General features: G+C 40.1%; 1 protein-coding gene across 1 annotated transcript in view; it reads left to right on the top strand.

Annotated features, from left to right (window-relative positions):
* Positions 1 to 26,525, top strand: part of pdgfc (platelet derived growth factor c) — a 50,751-nt gene extending 24,226 nt beyond the window's left edge. Inside the window, exons 2-6 of the mRNA XM_059346866.1 lie at positions 8,100 to 8,292; positions 13,485 to 13,665; positions 24,513 to 24,720; positions 24,899 to 25,119; positions 25,353 to 26,525. Of these exons, the coding sequence (XP_059202849.1) occupies positions 8,100 to 8,292; positions 13,485 to 13,665; positions 24,513 to 24,720; positions 24,899 to 25,119; positions 25,353 to 25,466 (917 nt within the window). The 3' untranslated portion in view covers positions 25,467 to 26,525. The remainder of the gene's footprint in view (positions 1 to 8,099; positions 8,293 to 13,484; positions 13,666 to 24,512; positions 24,721 to 24,898; positions 25,120 to 25,352) is intronic.
* Positions 26,526 to 26,747: the final 222 nt, after the last annotated feature.

Here is a 26,747-nt window from a genome sequence, read left to right on the forward strand (position 1 = left end):
TGTAGATAGAGGGGCATGGAAATGGAGCATTTCATAGCAGGGATCAATAAAGTATCACATTATTACATTACGACACAGCAGAACCAAGAGGCTCAGTCCTCTCAGGGCTGGGACTTATTACATTTCTTGTGACCTTTGACCCCATCACTTAAAGGGCTTTCACGGGTCATATTTTTCCACCTGTTGATGACAGGATGTGAAGTTTAAGAGGTTTTGAAAGTGAAGTGGACAGAAGAGGGAGCTGTACTCTGGTCAGCAAGATTATTAATGTGATGCTTTTCATTTTATTCACTTTCTGACGTACAAAGGGGAAGGAAACAGCTTGTGTTGGAGCCCTGCTACTGTTTGTCCTAATGGATCTTCACGTTTCTCTTTTATTTGATGAAGCATGATGGATAATCCTTTTACTGCCTTACCCTTGAATGCTGAAAATCCTTGAAAATGTGAATTCATAAAAAAACAAGTGAAATTTATAAAAAGAATAGTATTTCCAGCGACTACACTTGTGGATCACTTGTGGGTGATAGGACAGTTAGTATTGGTGGGCCCCCTAGAGGTTTTGGGCCCAACTGCATTTGCACACACTGCATTTGTTACTGGAGCTTTCATGACAACTGTTGCAAAATATAACACATACAATATTCATTTAAATTAATATAAACTGATGCTGATTAAAAATGATCATTATAAAATAATGCTGGCTATAGGGCTTTGCAACAAATAATGCACAAAACAGTATCTTCTACAGATGGAAATAGGAACTGATGATTAAATATTACCATCATTAACATCATCATTCATTTAATTAGTGGAAAAAAAGTTGTTTCCCAGTGTGACTCACAGTGTGGGCGAGGTATAGGTCTGTTGTTTTTGCTCAAGGGCACTTCAGACAGTATTTGCAGTTGTTGATGAATACAGTAATCAATATTATCTGTGAAATTCTGCCATGAGAAGCTCACTGGGCCAGTCATGTGTACAGATGAACAAGATTGAGTAGCTTTGATCTAGCTGTCAATCAATCTTCAATTATATGATGTTTCTTGAAGCTGGCTAATAAAATATACACAATGTACACCCACACTTTGTATAAATAGTGTAGACAGATACATAAGATATCGACAGCTTGCTTCATTATTTGGAATGAATAAGCAATCTATCACAGGGCAAGGGGGCATGTTACTCTAATGAGATATAATTTATTAACTTAAGTAAACATGCAATTAACAAACATTAGATTGTAAAGACAAGTGTCTGTTTTGTTGCACTCCTGTTATCTTTCTGCCCTTATTATTCAACAACCTCTGCAGGGTATTTGGGTGTCAAACCTGTCACACCTGCTTCCTCTTCAGCACAACACACAGGAGCATGTGCCTGGCAGATTAAACCGCTACAGAAGGGTCCCACGCAGCCAAATTATTTTTTAATGGTATGAAAGATTCCCATGGCGTGTTTCAGCCCACTTTTTTTTTTTTTGCTGGGTCGGGAATTTACAGCACCTGTAGTAACCACTGCACTTCTTAATAAGCAACAGATGTTGGAGTGATTGCATTGAGCCTGAAATGCCTGCATTAAAAAAAAAGGGAGGGAATTCTTTGTTAGGTACAGTTTCATCACCTGACAAAATCTGCTACAACTCTGTTGCTCTGGGGCCTCACATTCATTTTGATCAGCAGGTAACAGGGCTGAAATTAAAAACAATCCGGATTTAGTGTCACAGCGACTTGGCTGTCGATTACCGGACAGGAAATAGCTGTCATGAGTGGTTATTCATGATGCATGAGGCTGCTGGGAGAACACAATGTAGTACTTCTGGACCAATCTTTACCCATAATGTGAGAAAATAATATTTTCGCCAATTTACTGAGCAAATATAACCCCCATGGCACTGTAATCTATACTAATTTGATTTGCCCAAAGTGGTATAAGAAGATTGTGTGCTCAGTTTTGGTTGATACTCAATTGAAGTTGTAAATAATGGCAGTTCCCCTTTAAAGGTATCTTGTCTGACCTCATATTTAAGGCAGGGCAGAGATATTTATTGCTTTCTCAGAGCTGGATAGTGGTGTGGCCAAAATGTTCCAAACTTTTCCAGAAGAAAGGAATAGTTATGTCTACTATATCATGCAGCATGACCAGCAGATAAACTCTAAAGCTAAGCACTGGTGTAGCGGGACACTGTAATGATATCCTGTGAAGAAAGATGAATTTAGTGAGTCTAACAGAAGCCAGAATGAATGGTTTTCATTCCTCCTTTTTTTTTTGTTGCTTTTTTTTATGAGAAACATGCAGCAGTCTGGACAAAGGGGCTGCTCTCATTAGTTAATCTTTGCTTGAAGGCATCTAACATTTATTAATGCATCTGGGTATGCATGCTCGCGTGTGTGGGTGTATTGCAGTGTGTTTGCAGTGTGTGTGTGTGTGTGTGTGTGTGTGTGTGTGTTTGCAGTGTGTGTGTTTGTGTGTGTGTGTGTGGGGGGGGGGGGGGGTCATTGTGTGTACATTTGCTCATGTACAGTATCACTATACTGTATAGACATTGTGCTGTCCGCAGTGAATATTAATACATGTATTACTCTTTTATTATTTGCTACTATCACCAGTGCTTTTATTTTAGATGATTGTGCATCGTAACACTTATCCATGGTTCTCAGCATGTGCACTCCGGTTTAGTTTTGGCAGGGGAAAGGTTAATGTTTAACAGCATGAATGGTTCACCCACTAACGTGTGAACAAAGCACAATGGCTGCACTGTATAGGCTCCCTATTTATTCAGAGTCACTTCCTCCCTTAATAGCTGGCTCTACTTTCCTCACAGAGGAAAAAAGTGGGTCAAGGAAAAGTCATGTTTGAGGTAATTCACTCTAGGGGACCGCTGCTCTGATCATTAGATGACATTGGTTAACCCCGAGAGTGAGGTCATTCTCAAGTCAAAAGTTACACCCAGAATCCGGCTCGACTGGTAGCGTGTGTCTGCATTTTACAGCACACGGAGGACAAATCACAGTGGGAGGATATCAATGGGAAGGTTGAAAAGAGAGACACATGAAAAGACAGTATTGTTTTTATTTACAAAAAGATAAAGATAAGCTTCAGGAAAAAAGGAAGGAGGTGGGTTTGTGACCTTGATTAAATATTAGTTTGCAGCTGATGTACTCTGAAGGAGCTCTCTCTTTCTCCTCTGGAGTTTCTGCTTTGATGCAAGTGAACAAAAGATCCACAGAGAAGAATCACTCGGATAGTTCATTCTTGAGCTTCATACACAAAGACCTGAACCGAACAGGAATGCAAACACATTGTTCCCCCCACCTACTGCAATTACTTGTGATGAGTGCGTACGGATTAGACAGGATATTCCCAGACTTTTTGGATTAAGTATGATTTCATCCATGCAGATCTCTGGAATACCTTTTCATCAGGACCTTTCATGTCCAGGCCTTTTTTTCTGTTCTTTTCCCCCTTCCTCTGCAGCAGCAAGCTCAAATTTTCCTTTTACATTCTCGTCTTAATTACAGTTTTGATAAAGAGGCATTCCAGTCATCAACAGATTTTCCCAAGAAAATATATAAAGAGGGTGCCCTTAAAAGCAGACATCTATTTATAATTGTACAAGTTGATTTTTTGTTGTTTTTTCGGCCACTTCTATTAGAACCATATGTACACCTACTATCACACATGCAATGCAGTGTACATCTGGACTCATATATTAAAGAATCACATACTTTTATTGACATTATTCATCATGCACTTTATGAGCCTGTATGTTGGAGCCCACAGTAATGGGGATGTAATTAAAAACATGTCATTGTGATGGAGGACTGAGCTTTAATAGCATGAAAGCTATTGGCCTTTTTCCTCCTGAGCCAGCAAATGGATATAAAAACAGTCAATCAAACCTAGTGCATTGCCACTGCTTGCACCAAAGACTTAAAGAGACATTTTTTGCAGGAGTTTCTGCAAAGAAATAAAATAAAATTTGATTGCCTTGACAAAACAATAGGTAGATTTATTTCACCCCATGAAGATGGTGTAGCCCTGAACCACAAAATAGGGCATTTGATAATCCAGTTGTGGATAAAACGTCTGTTTTCTCACGAAGTGCATGTATTGTTTTTCAAAACTGTTTATTTGCCCAAAGAAGGAGGGCCTTATTTGGTGTGACAACTTGTACTTGAGGCCAAACTCTTCTCACAGTTATGAAAGGAGCCCGTTCATTGAGAAGTCATGCCTGGGCTTTGTTTTTCTTTGCATCTGGCGCATTGTCATTCAATCTGTTCCCACCTGGCTTAGCACCAAACCCAAATGAAAACATCAAAGTGATACCTGCAATCTGAAGTAATTGTTTTGTCTTTAAAAGAAAGTTTCATTGTTGTTTTATCTACTTTTTATCTCCTGAGTTTGATAGACAGTATCGGTGAGGATGCCAGCAGAGAAAGTCCGGATGTCATCAGGTTACATCTCGATAGAAAGGCTGTTTATTATCGCATCAGAAAGGGGTTGGGCGCAATTCTATCAACAACAAAAACAAAACACACTATTAAAAGGAAATCCAAAAAGATATTTCACCGATGGTATCACAAGTGTTTGATATTAGTAGATGTTATCTCATAAAATGTATTCAGTGGTTATGTTATGTAACACACTGAATAGTCCTCATCCTAAAACCTTTATCCTGTAACATTAAAAATGAAAACATGTTCAGTATCTACTAAAAACACTCCCATAGGCTGTTTTTACACCCAGCTTATTACGACCTATATATTTACTTTTATTGTTAGGTGCCAACCACTAGTTGCCATTGTAATAATGACAGAAGCACAGGAGGGAGAAGGGAGACACAGTATAAAGAGTGAAAAAGTCCGTGGAGGGAAGGAGTCGGGGTGGATGGGTGCAACAAACTCAAGATTTTGACCCAGGTAATGGCGGTTGGTGTTGCATTAACAAAAAGTCACTTTTATGTTATTTAACTTAATGTAACTACATAATTCAACTTCTTGCCTGACCTATTATGTAAGATAAGAAGCCAAACAAAGACTAACTACACTGAAAAAAATTGGAGTGACATTTACTTAAAAGCTAGGGAATTTTTTCCACACAGAAAGTGTTTGTAATCTTTACTCAGGCTGTTTCTAAGTAATATTTATTTAATAGAACCACTTGTTTTTTTATGACAATACACAAGTAAATTGCAGATTCACTGATGTCGCTCAATTACATTTTACTTGAAAATGTCAACTAATTAAGCCAATGAACGGGTTCAGTGAATATTACTTGGAACGAATGATTCAATTTACATACAAAACTGAGGACACATAATAACAAACTATCACTAAGTAATTCACTACATGAAAAACTGCTATTTTAAAGTAAAAGCACTGAATTTGTATTTCGTTGTAGAATTTATATAGATGATTGAAATAACAATTACAGGGCCAAAAAAAATAATTTTTTTCTCAGTGTAGCTCTACATTGCAATATAAAACATAACTGACATTTGAGCCTGCTTCTGTCTACCACTGCCTGAAATCAAGGACACATTGTTTCAAAGTAAATAATAATTTTGAGAGGTAAATCCGGCTCTTATATCATGGTAAACCACATATGTGCCCTGTGAGGATGGAAAACTTGATAGGCGTAGCAGCAGAGGGGCGAACTTTCAATTCTCTTTGAATTGACTTTAAATGATGGTGAAAACCAGACATCCAGTGTCCTGCTGGAGTTTTTCACTCACTTATTTTCGACGACCACTCCTTCAGACAGATTTGTTGTTGTTGGAACCGTACTGAGACACTCAGAGTTGCTGTGGAACTGTTGCTTGACATTATACAGGGTGAGAACATGGCACAAACTTAACCTGCCCGTGTTTTTGTTTTTGTTACAAGCAAATAACTTCAGAATGATTCAGCCGCCGGGTATGAATCACATCCTTAAATCAAATTTATGGCAAAATAAAGAGTAATCAAGCTCAAAATGTGTTCCAAATATAAATTTGTCTAACAAGTTGCACTGGGGAAATGGTTACTCATCCGTTTAATGCACTAACAAACTTCCAGCAGCACACTCCTCCTCCTGAGTGCATTAAACCCCTGCTGGTTCCTCTGACGGCTAGACATATTGGATCGTTTTATGAATACTGAATGATCATCAGTGGTACAAAAATAAATACTGCTTAAACAAATTGAGGAAAGGCCTGGGATCGGAAACATTTATCAGTGTAATCTCTGAGACAGAGCACAGCATGTTGATAATAATAACTGTATATTGAGACAGTGTTTTATTGTCGTGACAATTATGCAAAGAGTGTTGACAACAGGGACGTGTCTAGAAGGACGGCAATCCTATTTCAGCCCCCTGAAGTATTGCTGCAGAGCACATAATTCTTTTCTAGGACAAAAAAGGAAAATATGCTGCTCTCTAAAATGTAACTACAGCAATACAACATTTTGTGAGTTTTAGCTGTACATTGAATGGATGGCAAAGCCAAACCATGGCTGGTTTAGCTTAGCTTAGCACAACATTTGAAATCAGGAGACAAGAGCTGAACAAAAATGTTCATTCCACCAACTAGAAACACTTTTTTAAAGCATTCTGAATGTGCAATTTGCATAAATAAATAGAAAAGAAGACATTATAGTTTCACAAAAGCAGATCGTGAACATATTGAAGATATTTCTTCACCAGCGGTTAGATGACATGCACTTTCTGTGAATTTGATTAATATAAGCATACTTTCTACTGTCACTTGATTACTAATGTGCTAGCTAACATTTCACTTCTCACTTAATTTAATTTCTGAATTGCCTCCTCCTCCTGTATCCGCTGTATATTTTTGCAGGACTATTGTGATTGGTTGAAAGAAATACATACAAGCCTGAGTGTTTTTTCTTCTGTAGCAGAATGATAATGGGTGCAGCCGGACCACTCTCCAGTGCTGACACAGCGCTGTGGAGACAGGTCTTGCTCTGCAAAGCTAAGTGATTTTAGATTGTGTTGCAATGCTGATGAAGGTGATTGAAAATGATATTGACCCGCCTCTGTAGTGATCTTGATTGCTTAAAACCCAATCAAATAGCTTTCTTCTCTTGCACTTATATTTAATTCAATATTTTGAGGCGATGAACTGAAAATGGTCCTGTAATCAGCATGCCTTCAGGGTCGTTGGTCGTGAGGCTCAGGTGCAAGTATCCCAGCAGTTTTTCCCCTGAAGGTGCAGGGTCTGATGGGGCCCTTGGGAACTTAGTGACAAGCTTCGTCACTGTGATTAAATCCTGCAACCGCTGGTCCCAGCGGGCCTAATGGCTTTATGAGAGGAGCTTGGTGAAACACATCAGGCAGCGTTTCTTAGAAGTTCTCTACGTGGAGCAAATGATAACGACACACAGTTTAACACGGGCATTATGCGTTCAAATGATAAGGCAAAATACACATTTGTGTTTATAAACAGTTAAGACACACCCAGAGCTTACACACATGCTCATGCTTACGCACACTATATCTGCCCCCCAATCTCTTGTGTTTATTAGAGCAAAGCCTTTAGTGTGACTCAGCTGCAGATCCAGGCTTCTTTAATGGGTCAGGCTTCCTTTCATGAGGTCTATGACTGCGTTTGCCTCCTCAGCGATTTCTATCACACAGTCAATACAAATTTAAATTATATCAATAATGACAAATATCTCCTATTCTCTTTAAATTTTTCTTCAGGCTTGGGTAAAAGCTTTATCCAATTGACTGATATAGAGCTGTTTTTGTTTTTGTTTAAGGTTAAAGATAAAAACAAACCACAAAGGTGCCCGATTATTTAATCATTTTCAGAGTTTTCCAGACTAGACTGACAAAGGATAAATAAAGCATTAAGGTAGTGTCAGTCTGGTTTCCCTTCTTTAAAGTCTCACCCTTTATATTGGACACCTGGTCAATATTTCATCCTGCATCATATCTCTCTGCAAAGTCCTTGACATGTTTATGTTTCAGATCATAAGCTTAGTGTCTTCTCTAACAAAGCAAAACTTGTCATGAAGCGCATGCAGGTTCCAGCTGATGTAATCTAATCAAACTGCCACAGTTTATGCAAAGCACAAAACACAATCTGATTTCTGTTTTAGGAGTGCAAGATTCCCATCAGGAGAAGATCATAACAGTGTCTGGAGAGGGAATGGTCCACAGCCCAGACTTCCCAAACACTTATCCCAGGAATACAGTGTTGGTCTGGAGACTAGTTGCAACCCAAAACATGAAGATCCAGCTCACCTTTGATGAGAGGTTTGGTCTGGAGGACCCTGAAGATGGCATATGCAAGTAAGAACATACAGTGAACCTCAGAATAAATGAAAGTAAATGCAAAATATAATTTTTTGAATACATTTGAATCAATTCGGGGGGATAATTTCTGTGCAAATGTATGCTAAAGGGTTATTATAAATAAATATGGGAACACAAGAACCTTTTCCAGTCAGAGTCCCCTTACTGATAGACAAATGTGCCTACCTTCAAAAAACTTGTTTATGGTTTAAAGATTGAATTTTAGGAAAATTTTCTCTGTTACACTTGTTGGAAAGGATTATCCTCTTAGCAGTTAGCTGTACAATTCTCCTTTAAAAGTTTTTCTCTGCTCGGCCAGCTCTCATCAAAGGTGGGCTTTCCCCAGCTGGCATGCCACATATGTTGGTCCGGTGTAAAGACGTGTCCTGCCTGTTGTTGTGTTGTCGTCCATCTTTGAAGATTTAGAGTCAGTGTGGCCATTTGTGAAATTGCCTTTGGTCTGCTGTGGCAGCTCGTGAATATTGAGAACCCAGCAGCAGAGTGATTTGTTTCGCCCAGGACACCATGATGACGTGGTGCAGGCCCGGCATATTTTACGTGATGTGGTCGATATTATTATCTGCTCACGTGACTGTTTGAAAGACACACGCCACACCCTCTGACTGGCAGCACACACACACACACACACACACACACACACACACACACACACACATATACATACAGTACATCCTCTGCTTTATTAAGGAACCCACTTTCAATTACTGCCTGGGTTTGCCTCTGTTGCCATTCAATTTAAACAGGGATCCCGAGCCCCAACGATCGATTTACCCTCAGTGCATTATGCTCAGTGCCCTGCTGTCAATATATCACAACTGACTGGTTAGCATGAAGGAGCCCAATCACTGGAAGGTGGAGAGAAGCTGGGGGAGGGTGACCTCACTAGTCATTCCTGGAGGGCCCCCTAATGGATGACAAGGTGAATGACAGTGTACAGGTTTATATTAGACATGGCAGTATTATATGGACATGTATTTTTAGAGAACTCAACTGCACATATTCTGAAATTCAAAGAAATGTGAATCTGTATGTTGCAGTGAAAGTTCACTAAGCTGTTTGTGAGTCTGATTTTGGTCTGATTAGAGATGGGTTTGCAGCTGTCTAATGGGGTTTAATGTCTAGTGTGCAGCTATCCAGTAAGTTTAACATTATACTTCCTATTCCCTGTCTTTGTTGTAAAAACAGTATTCAAGTGCAGGTAATTTGAGTCCCTCAGCACACCACTGTGCAGGTTGACGAATGAGGTGAGTGTTTCTGTTGAAACCCTGTCAGAGAAAGTTCCACAGTGGGGCAGGGTGCAGATTGACAGCTTTTGTGCCGTCCTGCCTGTACAAGACTGCACTAGTCAGCGTCCTCAGGGAGAGGGGCGAGAGACAATAACAACATCCTTTTCCAGGGTCATGCAAGTCATCGCCACGTCTACCGCTCCAGCTCTCACATTTTTCACTCCTTCCCCAAACTGAGGCCCAACAGGTTTTGATCGGATCCCAAGATACACAGTCTTGGCAGGGCTGGCAGACAGATGAATGCAGCGTGCAATCACAAGCAGAAACAGACACACATTCACCAGTCTGTGTCTTTTCTTGCACCCTTTTTTCCTTCACACACACGCTCTCTGTCCCACATACACACACAAGCCCCTGGCCTAGTCTGCATACTTTATCTTTCATGTGTGTTTAAAAATGTATTCACAAAATCCCCCCTTAGAACTTCATTCCATTGTGAAGGCAAAAAAAATAATATTCGCACACATTGCTACTGATACACTGCTCTTACCCTTGTGTCACTGCACAATGTGATGCAAATAAACAAGACTGTAATCTCCTGTCCAGTGATTCACAGCAATGGCAGGGGATAAAACAAACAACAGTGGGAGATGTGTTCGGCTTTGGTAGCGAGCCTGGAGCGAGGAGCCTTTGCTAAGATGAGAGGGAGGCTGTGTAGAGATGCTCATCTGCTATTCTGTTTGTCTGTGCCACGATGAAAAGCATTCTTACCAAATCCACTGGAGGAGAGGCATATTGGAGAGGGATCGGTCTTGCTGCCGGTTGGCATGGCAGCAGAGTCGTGCTTGACGACTCACAGACAGGACTGTTCTCAGAAAGGCATTTATGCTCTCTGTCGTTAGTCTGAGAGGAAGGGACTGAAAACTGTGTTTGTGCTGCTAATCTGCATCGTGTCAGTGGTAGATATTGTATCTATTAATAATGCAGAAGGAAATGTAGGAGAAAGCTTTGTGAATATTAAACACAGTTTCCTTGCAGTGTGCAGGAAGATAATCCTACACTGTATATAGGATTCCTCTGCTCCTGTGACTGTATGTACAGTTTGGTATGTATGTCAGTGCATTTGTAAATCTGGGAAACCGCTGTTCGACATGGTGATTCTGAACACATGGTGATGTGTAATGATCAGGGCGTCCTGCATTATTGATGAGCCATCTGTCAAAGCTCTGGAGCTGTCTGAGGGCTGATTTTCAGAGAGGAAAGCTTCTCTCTTCGCTGACCTGCATTGAAGAGGCAGACAGAAGCTAAACTGATATTTTATCCCTTTCCAAAACCATTTCATGGCAGTCTGGTTCGCATTTATATAAATGGATGTTTCACAGTTCATGCAGCTGTCTAACATTTAAACTGAATATATGATTGTGCAAAAGCACACTCTCCCTTTCCGATACGTTTGTTTGTGCAGATTACAAACTTCCTGTATAACTTTCCGAATCAAAGGCAGCAGAGTCAGTAAATTTATTGACCTCCCCTCCCCTTCAGTTTATTTAACATCACAGAAAATCCATTTTTAGTCTTGCTCATGTCCCTCCATGTTGTTTTATTGAAACCAGCTTGAACTGAATCTGTCAAGCTTGTGCAAAATGTAAACAATGTCCTTGAAATCCAAATATCCGAATTGGCAGCACTGAATGAGAGGTTAGCGTGCCTGTTGACGCAAATGGCAAAGTGATTAATCCCAGACTGAGAAGAGTCAGTGAAACAAGGCTGTATTGAACGCGGTGCAGCCACTGGTTACACACACAGGTATAAATAATAAGAGCTGAACTCCTGAACTGCGTGTCTTAAGTGCTGAGGTTGGTTGATGTTAGCCTTGGCACACCAAAGGAGTTTGGAGCATGGCCATATGCTTCTGCACTCCATAATGTTTACTGGTATTATGGGTTGGCAGGGTGGTCGGTGAAGAGAGAGACTGTCATGTAATAACAGGGTTCACCAAGTTTCATCCCCACAACAAGCAAAATGGTGCTTTTATTTTTACTTCTCTCACTTGAAATTTATGTCATTGTTTTGTTTAGAAAGATTCACGACTAAATCCATGAAACCTGTGTAACCCATCATGGTAAAAATAAATATTGTTTCAAAAATTCATGGGATTTTCTCCGATAAGGTGTTTGGTTTTGGAGCACCAATAGCTTCTGCAGGTTTCCGTGATCATAATATCCACAGCCAGAAAAATCCTGTGTGATTTAAACTCAGTTGCAGTTCAATTACATGAGTTATTTATGTGGGTATTGAAGAGGTTGCCTGGAAACAAGATTAATCCGTCAGCTCATCACATTTTCGATTCAGTCTGGCGATGTCAGACTATTGAAGAGAAGATGCTGACAGTGGAAATAGAAATATGACACTGAATACTCAATATGATAGAGGTTAAGACTTAAAAAGCCAATTATTGCAGAATTATTTTGCAAGATACTGTCAAAGAGCTTTTCATATGCTTTTCATAATTATTATTATTATTTAAAAAGTCTGTTTTCAGACTGCTGAGAATTTGTTTTGGAGTCCATATAAAAAGACCTGCAGCTTTCCCACAGTCAACATACAGTGCATAATGAGCTCAAGGTTTGATTAAAAACTATATTTTTTAATGACAGCCTGCAGCATCAGTGTAATAGGCTTGTCAAGAGGCCACATCAGCAGCCATAAACACTAAATAGTAAGAACAGCTGCCTATGCTGCACTGTCAACCAACCTGAGATTTGTTCCCAATGCAATATGGCAATATCTAGTTCATTTTTATTTATTTTATTACAGCCAAATAAAACTCATCTCTCACAGCTGAGCTATTATTACCTCTCTTTTTTCCCCTTTTAAAAAAAATTAGGTTAAACCTTTATTTCCCCGGGCAGCTTTGCTGATATAAACGATCTCTCCTTTAGAGGTGCAAGGCAGAGCTGAGGAGGAGGAGACAGCAACATGGCAAACATTTAAGGTGCTGACGAGCACACAACAGGAAAAAATACAATTAAAGTGTCAAGGTGTAAATCTACTGAACCAAGCTCACATAAACCCAGTAGTAGTTGGAAGTTGTGATATAACTTATCTCGTCTTGGCTGGACTTTTTAGTACCAGGTACCAGGTTTGGTACCAAGTACAGGTGGGATTCATCATCTTCAACACACTCGCTAGATCCTTTCATCTGTAACAATGATTGCACTTCATGAATTGTACAGCGCAATTTTGTAGGCTGCAATTCAAAAAGAATCCGAGGCGAGTAAACATAAAAATTTCAGTTGCTCATGGCGGTAGCTTGGCTATTTAAGAATGGCAAGTTCGTGCAAGGAGTGTAGAAAGAGGAGAAGACACGGGACAAATGGCGTCATGGATGGGACATGCACAGAAAAATCGGGCCTGCACCTGCTGAAAGGCTCAACAAGTGGTGCCTAATCATGGAACACCTTAGTTTTTCTTGCATGATGTGAGCACTTGGACAGAAACCATCCCTTTAATTTCTGGCACCATCTGCTGTAACCATCCAACATCGCAGGGGCTCTCAGGACGCCATTTGACCCTGTGTTTGACCCTCCTCCTTAGACTCCTTGGGTTTGTGTAGGATGTTCCGCTTCACTAGTGAAGATTCTCTCCTACCAATCAGTGATCTGCAATGTTTTAACTGCACCTTTTTGTATAGAATCAGCTCACTTAAAACCTCGACCGAGCTGGTACCAAATTAAGTACACAGTATCAGATATGATCCATTACGTGCTAATAGAAAACCAAAAATTTGAATGAAGTTGAACATGCTGTTCCATGCTGTGGGTATGTGTCACTTTAAAAAGACAATTTTGTGATGATGGAAAGCCTCAAAGTGGGCCAAATTACTATGTCTCACAGACAAAAATAATCATTTTCTGCAACTTGTCTGTCTCACTCTTCTAGGTACGACTTTGTAGAGATAGAAGACCCGACTGAGAAGACCATCCTGGGTCGCTGGTGTGGGTCACAGTCGGTACCGGCAAGCCACACTTCCAAAGGCAGTCAGATCAGGATCCGCTTCATCTCTGATGAGTACTTCCCATCTGATCCAGGCTTCTGCATCCACTACTCCCTTCTGCCTGTGGTACGTACAGATAAAATAGTCAGGAGTTTAAAAATGTGCTGTAGAGCGCTGAGCTGTCAGAGCATTTCTCTCCCTCTATCTCCAACTTCAGGGAGTTCACGTTGCAGTAGGAGATGCCTCTCCATGCAAACACAATTAAAATAATTTGCTTGTTACATAACATGGGCGTGCTCATGTGTAGCCGAAGTTTAAAGCATCGTTGGGGAGAAATTATGTTTAAGCACTTGAGAACATCTGGCACCTGTACTATCATTTATTTTAGTTATGATGATACACACAAGCCAAGGCCGCTTAGACACTTATACACAGATAGAACAAAATGTCCACAATCTCTGTCATGACAGTGGTAAGAACGGCTAAGCTGAAAAAATACCTGAGTTTTTCCCTCAAGGATTAAAGTGGGAATTTCTATAATGGACCCTGGAACAGCACACAACAAATAAAAATCTTGTTTCAAACTGTAATTTTCTCATTTTCTGGGGCTCGTATTGTTTCCATTTTTAAATAATCAAACTGTTATGTTCTCTATTACTGTTCTATATGAAACCATACACCCCATTAACCTGCGCTGTATTTTTAGATCCAGTCTGACAGACGAGGTGTCTCAATGTCACTGATGGTGTTGCTTGAGACTGTGATGGAGAAAATAAGTGGCTTCACATTCACAAAGGGGTCCTCTGACCCACAAGGGGAATCATTCAAGCCCCTGAAATGAAAGTAGGAATTAAGAGATAGAAGCCCTTTTTGTGTGGAAAATTGTCACACTGCTCTCCGTCTGTGTCATTTTCTCTTCGCGTTTTATCATCACATGCAGCAGTTAAAAAGTAATATCCACTTTAATGTGTGTGGGGTTTTTTTTGTTTTTTTACAGTACCCCACTTCACACAGACACAAGTTATTTTACTCTGTAGCCTATTTACTGGAACTGAAACATGTTTCTGGGAACAAGAAACAAGCTGTTGTCCTTTCTGCTCTGTCCTGTTATTTCTCTTGTTTTTCCTGCACCATAGACTACAATCATTAGTTCCATCCCTTGCTATCTCTATTTCCATTCACCTTTTACACTTTTTTTTGGCAGATATTTATCTTATTGAATTAAAAGTGTGTGAATATATACACTTAAACACATTCAGTACATCAACAGCTCTGCTAAACACCAGTAAAGAGCTCCAGACTCATGCAACAATTGCATCCACAGTACCAATATTTATCATAGCACGATGTGAATACAAAACGTGGATGACAAAGAGCCTGAATCCAAATGTCCACCCTCTGGACTCTCCGGCAGACTGAGCCCACTTGAGTTATGTATACTGTGACATGTTTGCCATCATCACGTCAAGTCTGCAAGGGAATGAGACAGCAAGGCTATGAATGCTGCTGATAGACAAGCCTCAAGTCTGTTTCACTCCCTGCTGTGGAAAGTTAAAGAATCTATCTGTTCATTTTTCCCGGCAGATAACAAAATATGACATTTATCTTAAGGCTTTTTTGTAAATGAAAAAAATATATCCATACATGTGGCTACACACATTGAAAACAGTTTGAATATAATTGGGACTATGACAAAATAAACTGGGAATTCCTATTATCGGAAGACTTTTCCCCGGCATTTTCTCTTGTCTGGCATGACACTGCACAGCTTCATAGGGTAGGCTGCAATAATAAAAGGCATTTTGAATAACTCTATAATCTTTTACTTCTACATAAGTCTGTATCATGATGTGGTTAATTATACTTCTGATTGAATTCAGTGATTGCCTTAAACATTCATAATAGGTTTTTACAACATAATGCACATATTCAGTAAAGTGTGGGAAATTAAATCAGTGAAGTCTGCAACCCAAGTAGACCCTGGAAGTCTGCAGAAAGTCCACTTGGGAATCACTCGCAGGCTTCCTGGGAACGCGTCCTCAAAGTTTGTTGGTCTGCAAGTGCAATAAAGTCATGGACATTTAGATTCAGTCAGAAAGATGTTCTTATCAGCTTCTGCCTTTAGAGCCTCATGACCTCTCACTTGACATCAGTCAGACATTAGTATGATAATCAGACTGAATTTCCATTTCATTTCACTTCATTTATTCTGCTTGACATTGTGTTCATGTTCTCTGAGTTCCTGTTGGAAGGAAGGGGTTGTTTTTACCAATTATTTAGCAAACTATTAGACGTCTCCTGCTTATGTTTGTCTGTATGGTAAATTGTAGCTATATGCAGTGTAAAAATGTGATTGAAACTGTGGTTCAAGATGTCAGGGACTAGCTTAGCTCGCTGGACATTTTCAGTTTCATGGCTCCATTCTTTAAATTTGAATTAATCAGTGAGATAGAGCAGTTCTGCCTCCACAAAAATGCTTGCGTAACTACTAAAAAAATGTCAGAAAATACTTTTTTGTCCTGTGAACTTCTAGCTATCTTTGTCTTCATCCATCCTTTTCTCATTCCTCATTCTCTTTTACTGTCCCGATTTTCTTCTGTCTTTAGACCACACACACACACACACACACTGACATAAGCCCGGAGATAAACTGAAGAGACAACTGTCATGTTTTAACCTGTCATGTTTTAGTTCTGTTCACTTGCTTTAAGTAAACAGCTCTACTCCTCATTAATCCCTAATGGCCTGCAGCTCTGTGCAATCTGACAAGCACAAATAGGCAACTGAGGTCACTGATGGCACTTTGTATTCTGTCTGGAACCTTTTCTTCTGCTTTTTGTCCTCCTATTTCTCCTACTATTGCATTCTTTCTTCAACCTTAAAACCCCAAACAACTGACATGCTGCAAACAGTGTCAAACTGAGTATCAAAGCTGTATGTCTAAAGAAACAGATGTACTGGCTGCAGACTTGATACCAAAAACAAGGTTGCTCAGTCGGTCTCCTGTCAGTCGTCGTGTTCGTAATGATTGAATCAAATTGGACCATATTCTGTCTGTACCGCCATTAGACTGCAATACATTGGGAAATTAGAGCCACAAGCAAAGTCCTGCATTATCTAATGGTGATAGATTAATCCAGCAAGGCACTGTTAGAAGGAGTTACTCAATTCCAAAATCCCTGAAGTGGAATAAAGTGTTATATAATGACCGATTTTCTCCTGTGTTCTTTCTAGCTGAGCAGCAGTCTGTGCTGTCGGAAAAGTGTTAATTCGTGTATATGCCTTGGTACTGTTTTGTAGATATTTTCTCATTAATCATCGTCATTATTTGGTTGGGTATCATTTAAAAGTCCTCGTTAGTAAATTTGTATCAATTTTAGCCCATAATCACAAATTTGCTTCAAAGTGCTTTTTAATGTAACATAGAATACTCTCGACTTGGATGAGGAAAAACACTGTCACATGAAAATCTTAATCATAAAATCAAACTACTGACAAACAAAATGACAATATTCAGTAGATAAATTTCAAAAACATATAAGGAATATGTTAGGGAAAACATTGACCAACTTTCAGTTGCCAAACAATATCAAAACAATACTTTTCTGATCATCACTTTCACAAATTTGAACTTCTTTTCTGAAAAAACAATGTCTTCTTAAAGGAGCAGCGTGCAGCATTTAGAGACATCTATTGACAGAAATTTAATTTAATATTCACAGTTGTGTTGTCATTGCAATATACACCTAAAAGTAAAAGTAAGTTTTTGTGAGCTAACAATGAGGTCTTTATTTCTACATAGGGAGTGGGCCCACCGTGTTACCCCACCATGTTTCTACAGTAGCCTTGAAAGGACAAACCAAACACTGATTCTGGAGGAGCCCTTTCATGTTTTTACATTACCTAAAGGCCACCGCAGTTTTCCAACATGCTTGGGAAGGGAGGTGTGAGCGGGGGGATATTTACTTGGTTTCAATCTGCAACCTCACTGCTGGATGCCACTCAATCTTAATTTAATGTTAAATAGTCTAAAACTGGCAAAACATAAACAAAAAATAAGTAAGTGAAAGTGCCAATTAGTCTAGAAATCAGTGTTACCTTAGTTTATCAAAACTCAAGACACATTTCCTGGGTACAAAAAAAACGTGATGTAGTTGTGATACCCAGCCATATTAATCATTTACCTTACCAGCTGAAATTTTCTTTAAAAATTTAATTTTAAGTCAAACACCCAACGCAGCTGTGGATGTTTGGTCAAACATGTTTATTTTGAAGTAGTTCAGAAGTATTCTACTGTGGCCTTTAAATGTCTGCCACTAAGTACGTAAATGATGGAATAAGAGAGCAGGTTTATCTTTCATATTCAGACTCCAGAAGGTGCAAAAACCATGTGGGGGGAAAAGGAAACTTTGGCCCCTGCACGTTCAGTCTGGCTTCCCTTTGAACTCTGCTCTGACAGAGGAGGAGCACGCTAGAACAGCAGCACTCTGTTTCCTCTGTGGTCAACCAGAAACTACTGGAACCTCGTGCCACTTTAGTTTATATTTAAACAAGCAATAATTTCTCCCCACCACTTCCATGGAATGGGGGTGGGGGGGGCGGGGGTTGTTAAAACATAGAAGAGAAGGAGTCTGTTGAAGGCAGCATGAGGGGTGTTGAGTGGTGGGTTAGAGGAGCAAACAAAACATACATCATTGTCTATGTGAGGTCCCCATCGTGCATTGAAGATTTCTCTTCCAGCTTTGTTTATTTTAACTGATTGAAAAGAGTTTTACACACTCTTTCTTGAATGGCGTGAGACCGTACAGAAGAAGTAAGGAATAAAGTCCTAGTTAAATCTGATGGTAATGACTGGCAAAAGCCACGCAGGAGGCTTACTGTTGGCATGATGAAATTGAGGTCTGTTTTTACACCGACCTCAATTGCAGTGTGTAGCGTATAGTGAGAGAAAAAAACACTTTCTTCACGCACAACAGGCCCCTGTTGCTTATTCAAAGCTCTCTTGTGCAAAGGAAGTGGTTTGCAACTCCATGTGAAAGAGAAGATATTGTTTTCCAGAGCTCTCCCAAGATGCTATTTCAGAAGTCTCATCTCAACATAGTTAGCTGAACCTGTCATTTTAGTTACCAGGAATAAGAGCATGTGGTTGTGCTGTGCGAGAACAAAGAGAGCTGGAAATGAGGTAATCACAGCTTGAAAACAAGGTTATTTCTTGAGGGGCAGGGGGTTCAGGGAGTTTGGTGGTGAGGTGCATTACAAGCATTTACACTTTGATCCATGTCTTGGGTCAGCAAGAAGAATAAAAACACATTCGGCCTTTTGCCATTTCGAAAACAAGTGTTCTTTTCAAAACACACAATTATTTCAACAGAGTTACATTGTAATCTTGTTAAACACACTGCTCCCTATGTATATATGGGATGAATCTGCTTGTATTGTAATGGTCATAATTGCAGATATTTTGAAACAGTGGTTTGAGACTGCCTTGCTCTGCTAGTTTTCATAAAAGATTGACATGAACTGCAACTAACAGACAACATAATCAGGCACAAAAACATGCAATTTGAGCATGTTCTGAATTTTGCGGAAAAAAAAACAAAAAAAAAACAGGCAGAAACCTCCGGGTCTGAGCAAGGACCCAAACCAGGAAGTGCCTTAAGCTGCATTCTACTGAAAATTCCAGCAGAGGGGGCTAAGTTTGGCTGAAAAAAATGTGTCCATTCATTTCAATGCAAAATGCAAATTTTGGAAACTTCTCACTTGATTTATTACCTCAGAAAAACACTATGGTCTCAATCGCTAGTAAAAAATCTTTTTTCATTGACAATTTCATGTCAATAGTTCAAATAATGGCCCCATTTAGAAGAAAATATAAGATAATCATATGATTTGGGGCGTGGCTACCTTTGATTGACAGGTCACTAACAAGGCAAGCTTCATCTCCTGGAGAGAAGCAGAGCAATGTGTATCCACGGCAACGTGTCAATAAAGTTATATATAACGTTATATAGATATAAAAAAGGACGTTTACCGGTTTGGTCTCATAACTTTGACCCTTTCACTGTATTTTCACTCAATGACAGTTTTTAAAGGTTTTGTTCATTAAAAATGACTTGTTCAGAGTTTGGTTGGACTAACAGACACTCCAAGGAATCGCTGTTCAGTTTTCTGAGGTAAGTAACATACATTTGTTTTTGTTTTTTTTGCTAGCCAAAATTAACATCGCAGTTAATGCTCCAGTTAATGCTAACATCAATCAGTCAGGTTGAGGTGTAGAGAGGCGTGTAGTCAGTGATCAGATCCCTCTCGCTCCTCACAGTCCAAATATAGTCTGCTCCCCGTATCGGAAACAGCTGGGTGTAACAATGAACTTGATGCTTCCAACGGGCAGTCCACAAACCAATGGGTGACGTCACAGTGACTACGTCCATTATTTATATACAGTCTATGGTGGAACCATGCCCATATTGTCGTTGTAGATAAAACATATAAGGAGTCCTTGCATTGCCTTTCAGATGAGCAGCATTTTCCAAACCTCTCCTGGAGTACCATTAGTCCTGCATGTTTAAGATATCGTCCTGCTTCAACACAGCTGATTGAAATGATCATTCTTTTAAGAGGCTGACGCTGCTTGATAAAAATTGATGTTAAGTTGTCCAGTTTAAATGGATTGGTAGAAGGATAAGGTCATATGCATGCTGCCTTGAACTATTAGTCTGATTTACATTTATCTTAATAGCAGCGTTCCCCAAACCTCTCCTGGAGTACCACTTGCCCTGCATGTTTTAGATCTCTCCCTGCTCCAACTCAGCTGACTCTAACAAGCTTGTTATCGAACAGCTTCAGGAGTTCATAATGAACCAATCAGCTGCTTTGGAGAGAGGGAGAGATCCAAAACATGGGTAACAAGTGGTACTCCAGGAGAAGTTTGGTGGAAATGCTGCAGTAGAGAGAAAACATGATAAAGTGTCATCTACTTCAAGTAGAAAACGCATGAGGCATGTCCTCTAGTCAGCCTGTCCTCCTGTCAAAAACAACATAGGTTGTGTGAACAGACGAAAAACAAGCTATATTTACGAATTTCACAATAGTGCTTGACAGCCAAGTGTTAGTTTAAAAGAGCAGATTCCCTCAGTCAGTTGGAGGATGGGGTAGTGGATGGGTTGAACAATCAAGGGACTTTCTCGTGAAATGCGAGCTGCGATACGTGCCTACGTGACATAATTTGTTGTACTGACACATGACCTCTTCTGCCGTTTATATTGGAGGACTTGTTGCCTCTAGGGCACGGGTTCCCATCCTGGGCTTGGCTTGCCTCAGACACAAGTAGGGGGCTCTAAAGAATAAAGGTTGGGAACCACTGCTCTAGGGTGCCCTTCCAGTGGAGAAAACATGGTGAAGTGCCCTCTTGATTGCCCTCCTAGTAAAGAAAACATGAGGCAAGGCCCTCAAGGGTATGCATGTAATAAAGTCAACATGAGACAACATGATGCAGTGCTATATAGGCTGACCTATATGCTAGAAAACTTTCTGTGCACTGGTATCCCACCATAGGCAGCTGCTGCCCTTTATTTTTTCACCCATGCCTGTCAGACATCCTGAGTCTGCCACTCAGTCACTGAAAGTTCAGAATTGTAACCAGATTATTTCTTGAACCTGTAGAAATAAATATTGTAATCTCTAAATATATATAACCTTGTGTTGTTCTGTTATATGCAAGGACTTCTCACATACAAAAGTCCAAAGTACACAGTGTTGACCACTGTCACACAACCTTCATTTTTTGATGAAGGATTTGGGACATTTTGTGTCCTCTGCCTGTCATGTCAGGTTGAGCTTTTAGGAAACAAGTAGTTTAACACATGCCTTTGCCTTTAGTTTCACTTTGACATACAAAAATCCCCTGCAGCAGGACCCAGACTGACCTGGTTCTCATGGTCCAAGATACATCTGTCATCTCATTATCTTATGTCAAATCAGCATCCTTGTCTATTCCACTGCTTTATTAAATGTCATTCCACTCACTCTGTTCTTTATACTGTCTTAATAACAAAAAATGGCAACAAATGAAGAGCTTTTGAGTTATGTTAATCAAAAACAGCTCTTGCTATAAATCTTTCATCTTTAATATGATACATCATACATCTAAATCTGTCAAATCATAGATCTAGAGTTATTAATTAATCATTGTTTATCCTATACCATTACTCCTTCAGGTCTGTATGTGCTCATGTATCAAGTCTTAACATGTGGAACGTGACACATTCACACTGCTGTGAATTCATGCCAGCTAAAAGTGTGTGGTCCATTTAAGCACTTTGTTTGTGAATTTCTTAAACGGGAGCTCTCATCTGCTACTTATAGCATTATTCACACCATCTCGATGCGTCTCTGAAGGATTGCCTGGCTTCTCTATCTGAAGCTGAGCTTGCAGAGCGCCGCTAATTGGGGGAGTGTTGCACCATCGACATTCACAAGCTGTTAATGGCTTCCAGTCCATGCTGTAAGCCACTGCCAAGGCTCGACTAATAAGAATCACAGCTTTGCTTTCTGTTGTCTGGAAATACAGCTCTGCTCCGATAAAAAACTACTCAATTTACCCTCACTCAACTAGCATATGACCAGTCCTTCCTCTACATATTCCTTTCACATTTGTGTCTGTTTATCTCAGGAGGTGCCAAATAAACCAAAGATATGTTCAGTGGTTATGAAGGCAGCCTCATTACAATGAGTCAAATCAGTGGCATGAACACAGCTGCGTATCAGATGTATTTTTGTAGCCTGTGGTGCAGCCATGTCAAACCACTGGCATCTTATTTTGTAATCTTTGCCAAAGGGGCTTGAAGTTAAGTGTATTGCATGGACATATAAATCTTCTGTGACCTTCCTGTCTTACACATTTTATTCAGCGTAAAATGTCAATATTTCTGATCACTTTTACTAATGAATTGTGTGTCTATTGTGTCTAGTACACCTGAGAAATGGATGGTATCCATCTTAACTGCTGCTTCTACTGGTGGTTGACATAAATAAACAGGTTAAATAGAAATATATAAGGCACTTGATGGATAACTTTCGTCCAGGTGGTTTTACAGCTCTGTGAAGTTTTAGTTTAAGTAGTCAATAAGAGTAAGGGCCACGAATCTTTGCGATGTTAGTGCTTCTGACGAAAAGAAAGCTCTCCTAACCCCCATTTCTCCCTTGATTCCTTTCTAATTCAACCCCATAAGTCCTCAAAGGAAAGATACAGATTCTTTTTTTTCTTTTCAAACATTTCTGCCTCTCCAAAAGCTTAAAGACGCAGCTGCCAGCAGCCGATGTTTTCAATGCTCCACAAGCTTCTTTTTTTCTGTAAGTGTCACAATGTTACCTTCTACCTGTCAGTCACGTAAGATTAGAGAGACCAGCAAGCTGACATGTTGGACAAACGCAGCGTCACAGGACTGAAAGGTTTAACAGATTAGCCTCTTCTCTCGTGGGAAGACCAACACCCAGGTATCAATCTTCTGTGTGACTGCGCTCTGTAGCCTGGAGGGCTGGGAGCTCAGAACAAATAACACTGCCACCTACGGGAGTAAAAGGGAGAAAGGTTGTTATGCAAAGTGGGCAGAGGAGGGGACAAAGATGTGATCACATTGACAACTGAAAAAGTAATGCAATAATTCACATTTGCCTCTTGACCTCAGTCATTACAATATGTGCCTTGTTGGAGTTCGGATGCTTGATGATCTTGTTATTTTTTAAGTGGAGTCCCAGACTTACATACAGAATGACAGACTTTACCAAGGCAGGTACACACATGACATGACCAATTTTTTTTTTACAAGATTTAAGTGGAAATGTATTTAAATATATTTGCTTGTGACTACTACTTCCTTAACCACAACACTCATTTGGTGGGTCAACTGGGGGGCCAAGTCACTGGCCCAACTTTCTGCCTCCTCCTCCAGCCTGCAGCTTGTTTCGTGCTCCTTTCGTCCAACCACCATGCTGACTTGTTTGGAAAGCCTCTGCAGCCAATGTCCACAGGGAACAACAATACCGGCTATCCCTTGTCTTTGCATCCCTGAAATAAGGACGGGTACTCCAAGGCCTTTCCCTTGTTGGCCTCTTTACATCCCTCCTCCCACAGCACGGTCAGCTCAACCAGAATGAGTTTTTGGTTTTTGGTTGACCACAGCGCAATGTCCGGACAGAGGGTTGTGTTCACGACCTCTGGAAACTGCCGCTTCCTTCCCACGTCAACTCTCATCTCCCAGTTTGCAGCAAATAGGTCATTGCTCTTTTTGTTAAAAGACTGTTATAAAACTGTTTTTGTTATAAAAACTGACTTTAAGTTTAGGTTAATTCATCCATTCAAAGTATTTATCCCATGCTTCAGCCGGTATGGGAATGCGTGCAAAATATCAGCCTGTCTGGAATCTTCAGCAGCTTTAGTCACAACTATTCCACACATTACCAGGTCTAACACATAAAGTTTAAATTGGGCCCCAGATGGCCCGGACAGTCATGGTTTCTGTTTAACTCAACTCAAGTTCAAACCACTGTAGCATTTAATGAGCCTGAACCCAATTTAAACCCACTTTTTTACCATGACATAAAATGTACCGTTGCAGAGTCAGACTCTCCTTCTTTTTATACCTTAACAATTTTACACTTTGCACATATAAAACAAATCTTGTCACTGCTGACAAAGTTGTTCCTTCTGTGTAATTTTCCTGTTTTAGCATTCATTAGCTAGAGCAAGCTTAAAAGCTCTTAAATGTCACAGAGTGTCACTGTAAGTATCCAGAGGCAGGGTGTGGAAACTCTGGCAGAGAAAAAGAAGATTTTCTCAGTGTACAGGTCCAAAGTCAAAGCCTATAAAAGCAATACATTTTCCTAACGTAACTTAATAGATAAAAAGTGTATTTACTGAATGAATGACCTTTCTTCACCATCTCTTCCCGTCTTATCTGCTGGTTTTCCCGCAGAGTGTATCAGAACCTGAAGTCCCTGCAGTTCTCACTCCATCCCAGCAGGGTATTGAGGAGCTGTCAGAGGCTGTGGCGGGGCTGGGCACCTTGGAGGAGGTCATGAAGTACCTGGAGCCAGAGCGATGGCAACTCGATATGGAGGAGTTGTACAAACCTACGTGGCATGTGCTGGGGAAATCCTTCATCCATAACAAGAAGGCCAAAGGTAGGGCACTTTCAAAGTTGTACATTAGAATGAAATGAAATACAAATGTTAAGAATACAGAATCAGTTTACAATTGCAGAAGGATCATTAGAAGAGTCATTTATTTACTTCTTTTTTTTAAATAAAAGTTTGTTTCATGAAAAAGTGATTCCAGTCATGTCTTCTCTGTGTCTTTGAGGGGGAACTGACCTCAATCTGTTGAGGGAGGAAGTGCGACTGTACAGCTGCACTCCGCGCAACTTCTCTGTATCCTTGCGTGAGGAGCTGAAGAGGACAGATGCAATTTTCTGGCCAAGTTGCCTCCTGGTGAAGCGCTGTGGTGGAAACTGTGCCTGCTGCTCTCACCGCTGCTACGACTGCCAGTGTGTCCCAACCAGGGTCACAAAGAAATACCATGAGGTAAATATCAATTTCATGATGAAATACGATGCAACATGGAACCTTTTGATAATTTTGACACATTTATGTCTTCGCACTTTTAAATTAATTCCAACTTTAGTTTGAAATGGTGGCTGAACCCTCTGATTTGCATGTCCTGTGATTCTGTGGCCAATGCATAGGTACACAAACTGGTGTTTTTTCTGCAGTGTTTGATTTCCATCTCTCATCTAAATTATCCTCCTCTTTGGCAGGTTCTACTGTTAAAACACCGGAGTGGTGTCAGAGGCCTGCAGAAGTCCATGGCTGATGTGCCCTTAGAGCACCATGAGGAGTGTGCCTGTGTGTGTAAAGATGACTGGGACTGACCCCAGACATGTGTAATAGCTGCCACTGGAATCACACAGGACATTAGAAATGAACCTATGCCGCTGTTGCAATGTTCTGTATCTCATCCACTTTCACTGGGAGCTAACAAGATTGTCCCTTTATCCTGTTGTCCTTTCGCTAATTGGATGAAGCAGAACAGACTGGAATCTAATAAATCTTCTGAATGGATGTGACTGCTGTGGAATACCAATAGTGTGCTCTAAGTGCATTTTTAGAGAGACAAAAATTCACTGGAGCAGATTTGGACTATTACCTATGTGCTCTGAAGACTATTTTCTTCAGCTCACAGATAAGAGCACTGAGGCATTTTTGCCTCTTCTTGAGGTCTCTTTTAAAGTTCAGCCAGCGTGGGCTGATAGTGTCATGGAAAATGGGAGCTTCTCTGTTGAAGTACTTTTTTTTTACGTCTATAAGTGAGCTGGCTCCAGCTGCCTTACTCCCTCCGCTCCTCTATTATTACCGTCAAGGCAAAGAAAGGTGCTTTTTCAGGAGCAGTTTTCCTCTGCTCCCCTCTTGTTTCATCACAGATTTAATCTGCAGCCACGATACCGCTGAAATGCCTTTCTAATGAGACTGTATTATGTGTAAATATTTCAATTACTTTCTGTACTATCGTACCTTTTCTACCAAAGATTCTCAAGGAGAAGATACAAGTTGCACATGTAGAATCAGTTGCTTGCTGTACATTACACCTCTTCATTCGACCCATCTCTGCAATTTAAAATCTGCTTGCTTCAGGAATGCCTAGCATCAAGCTTGAGTATTCATATTTGATATTTATTTGCTTAATGAAAGGGAAATTTAGGTCCAAAATGTCTTGTTTGCTACATGTGTCACTGTACAGTAGTATTAGCCTCCAGTTTTTCATTCTTAGTCATTTTACATTGCCATTGTGTCATGGATGTTTTTCATTTTCTGTATGCCAAAGTTATTTATCTCTACTTTTGCAATAACTGTTTGTGTATTTCATCGTACTGAACTAAAATAAATTCTTCCATTTCTATAAGAGGTACAGTTTATGGGACTGGTAGACAGGTAAAACATAACAAACTATATTTAAAGGGTTGCATTTAGTCCTTAAGATAAAATAGAAACTGAGGGATATGGGATATGGGATACTTGGAAATGATGGGATACTTGGAAATGATGTGTAGTTTCTGGTTTGCTATTAGTACAAGTACATGGGATAAACTTTGACTATAAAGTAGAGTTTCTTTGTGAGTTATAGAAACCAAATGTCTCTCATTTCATAATTCAAA

Source organism: Centropristis striata, chromosome 12 (assembly GCF_030273125.1).
Source record: "Centropristis striata isolate RG_2023a ecotype Rhode Island chromosome 12, C.striata_1.0, whole genome shotgun sequence".
NCBI classification, from domain to species: Eukaryota; Metazoa; Chordata; class Actinopteri; order Perciformes; family Serranidae; genus Centropristis; species Centropristis striata.